This window comes from Oncorhynchus nerka, linkage group LG18 (genome assembly GCF_034236695.1).
Source record: "Oncorhynchus nerka isolate Pitt River linkage group LG18, Oner_Uvic_2.0, whole genome shotgun sequence".
NCBI classification, from domain to species: Eukaryota; Metazoa; Chordata; class Actinopteri; order Salmoniformes; family Salmonidae; genus Oncorhynchus; species Oncorhynchus nerka.
The window spans coordinates 59704292-59712466 of NC_088413.1; the positions used below are offsets into that span (position 1 = coordinate 59704292).

General features: G+C 47.7%; 1 protein-coding gene across 5 annotated transcripts in view; it reads right to left on the reverse strand.

The window, feature by feature from the left end:
* LOC115146242 (regulator of G-protein signaling 6-like) overlaps nucleotides 1-7961 on the reverse strand; it is a 57792-nt gene extending 49831 nt beyond the window's left edge. For 4 of the 5 annotated variants that reach the window (XM_029688206.2, XM_029688207.2, XM_029688208.2 and 1 more), the window contains exons 1-2: nucleotides 7600-7961; nucleotides 5424-5539 (exon numbers count right to left, since the gene is read on the reverse strand). In XM_029688206.2, the coding sequence (XP_029544066.1) occupies nucleotides 5424-5513 (90 nt within the window). In that variant the 5' untranslated portion in view covers nucleotides 5514-5539; nucleotides 7600-7961. The remainder of the gene's footprint in view (nucleotides 1-5423; nucleotides 5540-7599) is intronic. The other variant, XM_029688209.2, reaches the window with a different exon arrangement.
* Between the last annotated feature and the right edge of the window lie 214 nt (nucleotides 7962-8175).

Sequence of the window (8175 nt, forward strand, 5' to 3'; positions counted from 1 at the left end):
CAAAATACTTCGACCAGGGCGTGACAGAACCCTCCCCCCTAAGGTGCGGACTCCCGAACGCACCTCAAAACAACAGGGAGGGTCCGGGTGGGCGTCTGTCCATGGTGACGGCTCCGGCGCGGGATGTGGACCCCACTCAGTCAATGTCTTTGTCCCCTCTCCTCGCGTCCCTGGATAGTCCACCCTCGCCGCCGACCATGGCCCAGTAGTCCTCACCCAGAACCCCACTGGACTGAGGAGCAGATCGGGACTGAAGGGCAGCTCGGGACTGAGGCAGCTCGGGACTGAGGGGAAGCTCGGGAGTGAGAGAAAGCTCGGAAGTGAGAGAAAGCTCAGGAGTGAGAGGAAGCTCAGGAGTGAGAGGAAGCTCAGGCAGGTAGATAGATCTACCAGATCCTGGCTGGCTGGTGGTTTCAGCAGATCCTGGCTGACTGGCAGATCCTGGCTGACTGGCAGATCCTGGCCGACTGGCAGATCCCGGCCGACTGGCAGTTCTGGCAGATCCCGGCTGACTGGCGGATCTGGAAGTGTCTGGTTGACTGGCAGATCTGGAAGAGTCTGGTTGACTGGCAGATCTGTAAGAGTCTGGTTGACTGGCAGATCTGGAAGAGTCTGGTTGACTGGCAGATCCGGAAGAGTCTGGTTAACTGGCAGATCTGGAAGAGTCTGGTTGACTGGCAGATCCGGAAGAGTCTGGTTGACTGGCAGATCCGGAAGAGTCTGGCTGACTGGCGGATCCGGAAGAGTCTGGCTGAATGGCAGATCTGGAAGAGTCTGGCTGACTGGCGGATCCTGGCAAACTGAAAGATCTGGCTGCTCCATGCTGACTGGCAGCTCTGGCGGCTCCGTGCAGACTGGCAGCTCCTTGCAGACTGGCAGCTCCCTACAGACTGGCAGCTCCTTGCAGACTGGCAGCTCCTTGCAGACTGGCAGCTCTGGCTGCTTCATGCAGACTGACAGCTCTGGCTGCTCCATGCAGACTGACAGCTTTGGCTGCTCCATGCAGACTGACAGCTCTGGCTGCTCCATGCAGACTGACAGCTCTGACTGCTCCATGCAGGCTGGCAGCTCTGGCTGCTTCATGCAGACTGACAGCTCTGGCTGCTCCATGCAGGCTGACAGCTCTGGCTGCTCCATGCAGACCGACAGCTCTGACTGCTCCATGCAGGCTGGCAGCTCTGGCTGCTTCATGCAGACTGACAGCTCTGGCTGCTCCATGCAGGCTGACAGCTCTGGCTGCTCCATGCAGGCTGGCAGCTCTGGCTGCGCTGAACAGGCGGGAGACTCCGACAGCGCTGGAGAGGCGAGGCGCACTGTAGGCCTGATGCGTGGTGCTGGCACTGGTGGGACTGGACCGAGAACACGTACAGGAAGCCTGGTGCGGGGAGCTGCTACCGGAGGGCTGGGGTGTGGAGGTGGTACTGGATAGACCAGACCGTGCAGGCGCACTGGAGCTCTTGAGCACCGAGCCTGCCCAACCTTACCCGGTTGAATGCTCTCGGTCGCCCTGCCAGTGCGGCGAGGTGGAATAGCCCGCACTGGGCTATGCAGGCGAACCAGAGACGCCGAGCGCAAGGCTAGTGCCATGTAAGCCGGCCCAAGGAGACGCACTGGGGACCAGATGCGTAGAGCCGGCTTCATGGCATTTGGCTCGACGCTCAATCTAGCCAAGCCGATACGCGGAGCTGGAATATACCGCACCGGGCTATGCACCCGCACTGGAGACACCGTGCGCACCACAGCATAACACGGTGCCTGCCCGGGTCTCTCTAGCCCCCCGGTAAGCACAGGGAGTTTGCGCAGGTCTCTTACCTGGCATTGCCCTACTCCCTGTGAGCCCCCCCCAAGAAATGTTTGGGGCTGACTCTCAGGCTTCCATCCGCGTCGCCGTGCTGCCTCCTCATACCAGCGCCTCTCCGCTTTCGCCGCCTCCAGTTCTTCCTTGGGGCGGCGATATTCTCCAGGCTGAGCCCAGGGTCCTTCACCGTCCAGTTCGTCCTCCCATGTCCAGTCCTTCTCTCGCTGCACCTTGGGGCGGCTACACTCCCCTGGTTTAGCCCAGGGTCCTCTCCCGTCGAGGATTTCCTCCCAAGTCCAGAAATTCTTGTCGCGCTGCTCCTGCTGCTGCTGTTGCCTGTTACCACGCTGCTTGGTCCGGGTGTGGTGGGTGATTCTTTCAGGGATTTCCTCCTCTTCTTCCGAAGAGGAGAGGCGAAAAGGATCAGAGGACCAATATGCAGCGTGTAGATTGCAATCCATGTTTATTAAACAAACGTAACACAAATCTAAATACAAACACTACAAAACAATAAACGTAACGAAAACCGAAACAGCCTAATACTGGTGCACATACACACAGACCAAGGACATCAAGACACTAAGGACAATCACCCACAAAACACTCAAAGAATATGGCTGCCTAAATATGGTTCCCAATCAGAGACAACGATAAACACATGCCTCTGATTGAGAACCACTCCAGACAGCCATAGACTTTGCTAGATCACCCCACTAGCTACAATCCCAGTACATACCAAAACCCCAAGACAAAACACACCACAATACAAAAACCCCATGCCACACCCTGGCCTGACCCAAACATGAAGATAAACACAAAATACTTCGACCAGGGCGTGACACCCCCACTATTTATTTTTCCGGAATGCCTACCCTGACGGTACAGGCTTACTTTCACCCTTAGTCTAGAATTTATTATGGTGATTGTAAATTCTCAAAGATTATAGGCTATTTAAAAATATATATAATAATAATATACAGTGCCTTCGGAAAGTATTCAGACCTCTTGACTTTCTCCACATTTTGGCACACCTGTATTTGGGGAGGTTCTCCCATTCTTCTCTGCAGAACGCTTCCCATTCTTCTCTTCTCCTCTCAAGCTCTGTCAGGTTGGATGGGGAGCGTTGCTGCACAGCTATTTTCAGGTCTCTCTAGAGATGTTCGATCGGGTTCAAGTCTGAGCTCTGGCTGAGCCAATCAAGGACATTCAGAGACTTATCCCAAAGCCACCCCTGTGTTGTCTTGGCTGTGTGCTTAGGGTCATTGTCCTGTTGGAAGGTGAACCTTCGCCCCAGTCTGAGGTCCTGAGTGCTCTTGAGCAGGTTTTCATCAAGGATCTCTCGATACTTTGCTCCATTCATCTTTGCCTCGATCCAGACTAATCTCCCAGTCCTTGCCATTGAAAAACATCCCCACAGCATGATGCTGCCACCACCATGCTTCACCGTAGGGATGGTGCCAAGTTTCTTCCAGACAAGATACTTGGCATTCAGGCCAAAGAGTTCAATCTTGGTTTCATCAGACCAGAGAATCTTATTTTTCATGGTCTGAGAGTCTTTAGGTGCCTTTTGGAAAACTCCAAGCGGGCTGTCATGCACCTTTCACTGAGGAGTGGCGTCCATCTGGCCACTCTACCATAGAGGCTTGACTGGTGGAGAGCTGCTGAGATGGTTGTCCTTCTGGAAGGTTCTCCCATCTCCACAGAGGAACTCTGGAGCTCTGTCTGAGTGATCATCGGGTTCTTGGTCACCTCCCTGACCAAGGCCTTTCTCCACCGGTTGCTCAGTTTGCCTGGGCAGCCAGCTCTAGGAAGATTCGTGGTGGTTCCAAACTTGGAGGCCACTATGTTTTTGGGGACCTTTAATGCTGCAGAAATGTTTTGGTACCCTTCCCCAGATCTGTGCCTCGACACAATCCTGTCTCTGGGGTCTACGGACAATTATTTCGACCTCATGACTTGGTTTTTGCTCTGACATGCACTGTCAACCTTATATAGACAGGTGTGTGCCTTTCCAAATAATTTCCAATCATTTGAAATTACCACAGGTGGACTCCAAGTCGTAGAAACATCTCAAGGATGATCAATGGAAACATGATGCATCTGAGCTCAATTTCAAGTCACATAGCAAAGGGTCTGAATTCTTATGTAAATAAGGTATTTCTGTTTTTAATTTTAATACATTTGCAAAAATGTCTAAAAACCTGTTTTTGCTTTGTCATTATGGGTTATTGTGTGTAGATTGCTGATAATTTTAATCCATTTTAGAATAAGGCTGTAACGTAACAAAATGTGGAAAAAGTCAAGGGGTCTGAATACATTCCAAAGGCACTGAATATATAAAGTATATATACAGTATATATATATATATATATATATATATATTTATTTATTTATTTATTTATTTTCATTGCAATGCACAAAAATGTTAATCCCGTGAGCCTTCTGGACACCTGCCTCAACCCACAAGTTGGTCCCAACCCACAATTTGGGAACCACTGCTCTAGGAGATAACGTTGTCTACTTTTGCTTCAATCTTCATGGCGTGTGACCACATTCCAACTACATTAAGCCTGCTTATGTTCAAACTGCTCTTCCAGGTGGCCCGGGGAAGTGGAAGCTCATTCTAGGAACCTTATTTCAGCACTGAACATGGCACAAGCTCATTATACTCATTATCCTCCTAGAATCATACTCATTTTCAGACAGACATTAGAGAAAGAAGTTCAATCAGTGACATTTTTTTTCCTGAACAATATCATCATCAATCTTCCATTGGCTCCATTTCTTTTCTCAAATCATTTGTTTTTCTCTACCCACTATTGCAAAGTCATTAGCAAAAAGGACAAAAATAACAGAATGGAATCGGGACTGGATCTGTCAACTCTATGCTTTAGTTTTGCAATCATCAGCACATAGGGACTAGTTCGGAGATTAGTTTAAGATGATCAGAAGCAGGTTTTTGAGTGGGCCTGCCTGTGCCGAGCAAGCTGTAGAGCTGAGAGTGAAGATAACAACCTCTTTATGAGCGGCTCCAGAGAAAGCAGACGAGCCCACCCTTGGAGGAGCAGCCACTCCTGTGAGTCCTACTACATTATTACCAAAGGTGCCACTCACCCTCTGCTCTCTCTTCTCCAATCGAAGCACAGGCATTGAAACTCAAGTGCCATAGGGATTATATAATTACCCCTGACACAGAAAAGGACCTTTTCTTCCACAAACCCACACTGATGGAGAGCTTATTAAAACTTTTGAAGGTTGCAGAGTACAGACAGTCTGCCAGAGAAAGTGTGTGGTGGCCAGTGTGGGTCACATCAATGGCTGTCTCTGACAGACACACACAGAGAGGGTTTAGAACATGTTTCATTACCTGCCTGTGCGTAGGCCTCTTCCTGTCATACTCAGACATTCAGATGTAATGTGTTATAGACATTGAGAGATAAACCGCTGAGGTGTCAGAAACCACTGTGAGATTCTGTACCAATCTGCTTCAGAAACACTCAAATGAATTAGCTTCCAATGGATAACTACATTGGGTGCTTACCTATAGAAACTGTACCATCTTGTAAATGATCAAATTGCCCTATATCTTGCTATATGGGCTGTCAGAGAGCATACAGACACATACCTTTCTGTAGATGATCGTGTTGGGAGAGTCCTCCTCGGGATCTGTTGTCCCCACACACTGTTGTCCCTGGTCTCTGGATCCCTCCTCCATGACTGCTGTGTCCTAGACTCAGGAGGCTGCACCGACACAGGGAGCAGAGGGGAGTTAGATGAAAGGACAATCATCAATGTCATAGACTATTCATAATATACACTCATTTACCCAGGTTGGCCAAATATCCCATATTTGATTAACAGTTCCCCACAGCAATCTATTCACTTGGTTCAGGGTGAAAAACACGGTCAGTTTATTATTACCATTATGACATTCCCCAAAATGTTTGCTCTTCTCTCAGGTGACAACACCTGTCACAATACAGGCAGATAACAAAGTCCTGGCAGTAATGCAGCACAGTGAGGTGAATATAAACTAGCTGACTAAGCCAAGAAAAATGTCAGGCCTGTGAGTGAAAGTGGCAAAATGTCCTGACGACAGTCATGTATAATCAGGCATCGTACAGCCTTCTGCTGATAAGGTATAGATACTCAGTGGTGTTCAGGACATTGGTGAGTCAGAGACTGTAAACAATAATTATAATAGGTACATAGTGTGTTGGGCATAGGTAATGTGCAATAGGCCTGTTATTGAATTCAATAGGCTACTATGGTTAAAACCTTGACCATTTGCACAGCTAAGACAACATTAGCCACATAGTGTGCTTTGGTCAGACTTGCCAGTCCTGTGTACTCACGTACGGCTTAAAAAGCTACCGTAAGGGATTAGACATGACCTCCATTCAATATCCATCCCACTACATCTCTCTCTCTCTCTCTCTCTCTCTCTGTTTCTCTCTCTCTGTTTCTCTCTCTCTCTCTCTGTTTCTCTCTCTCTGTTTCTCTCTCTCTCTCTCTCTGTTTCTCTCTCTCTGTTTCTCTCTCTCTCTCTCGCTCTCACTCCCTCGCTCTCTCCCTCTTTACAGGATCATTAATTCTGCTTAACTAAGGATTTTCATCATCTAAGTTCACAAGGCTACAATCATATTCCTCTCCAGTTGAGTAATAATGTGTATCAGATTGGAGTAAGCATTTGTAATCATGTGTCAGGCAGAGAAAGAGAGAGGATTACATCATTTGACACATTCATATTTTTGGAGTATGTAGAACAGAGAGGGGCGATAAAAGCTTCCAAGAACAGTTTCATAAAAAAGCCTTATCATATTTATTTGAATAACTGTTTGTGTTCCACTACAAGAAAGTCTAGGTTATTATGGTTGTCCTGAAAGGAGGAGCTGTGAAACTCTGCATTCTGAAACAGCAGTGAGAGAGCATCATGGCACATTCTGTACAAAATTGCATGAAATGAAAGTTTCATACATAGTATAAATCAGTAAAACAACATTTTGCCTAAGTGAGTGTCAGTATAATTATTGTTTCTTGAAGTGTGGCCACCTGATGCATTGTAATCCATAACAAACATAGACTATAATGGTTAGAGGATCGGATTGAGATTGAATACATCCAATAAGCCACTAGCTGCTCAGCACTAGACATTCAAGGTTGCTTTGAGTCTTTCATAGTCATGATATATTTCAACTGTTGAACACACGAAGAGCATTATCCTATAGAGCAGGAAGCAGTAATCATGCACATGATCCCCTTTTTATCCAATGTTGTTATTGCCACCATGATGATGGATTGAGGAGCTGTTTGCAGCCTGCATTGATTAGCAGAATGTCCAAGTAACCAGGCGTTCCTGAACTAAGTTAACATCCTCTCCCTTTATCAATTTCTACAACCATTCAGACATTCTGTATGAAGTATATGACACCTACAAGACAATATATTCCTATGTGAATAGATGAAGACCTGCAATGGCTCCTTGCTATGAACTGCTGCAACCTATTATTCATGGGAACAACTTCATTTCCAAAGCACGCAAATCTAACGTCACAGAACATCAGTCCTGTAGATGTCTGTGTTAGCGTTAACATGGATGGAACACAGGCACTGACATACATGCACTGACTGTCACCATCTAATTCCATAGCCTCAACAGGATCATCTGAGCTGTGAAAAGTTTATGTACAACAGGCACAAAACAGACATGCATTTGATCATCCACAGCCAATCCTCCTCACTCACACCAGCCAGCCAATACAATGCTCCTGATATCTCCCAACTAATGAAGCATTCATTACCTTAGCAACAAAAGAATACCTTGTCCACTGCTCCCTGTTTTGCTGTCCTTAGGAACAAGCAGCAGGCAGGTTCATGGTATAATTGGCAGGGGGGGGAGAAATAATTTTAAAAAGAAAGGATGAAAGCAGTGGAGCAGCGAGAGAGAGAGCAGCTGGTTGGTCACTGCAGTATTCCTCTATTCCTCCTCTTCTCCAGTTTTCTGTCTGCCATGGGAGGGAGTACGGAGTGGAGCTGAGCGGTTAGGGAGGTCCTCGACTCACATGTGCGCTCCCCGCTCCTCTCTGTCTGTCTGTCTGTGTGTGTTTCTGCCTGTCTGTGTGAGGGAGAGAGAGCGAGAGGCAGATTGAGTTGGGAAAGGGGGAGGTAAACGGGAATTAGAGAGAAGATAAAGAAAAAAAAAGAGGGAGGAGCGAAAGACAGCGCAGAGAAAGGGTGAGTGAGAGATGGGTTGGAAGAGAGGAGATGAGATGGAGAGCCTTGTATGCTGGGTAGCAGAGCAGGAAAGCAGGGCAGAGAGAGCTGTACACAGAACCTGGATTCAGGGGTAGACGTAACATAGTAAATGTAAATCTGTT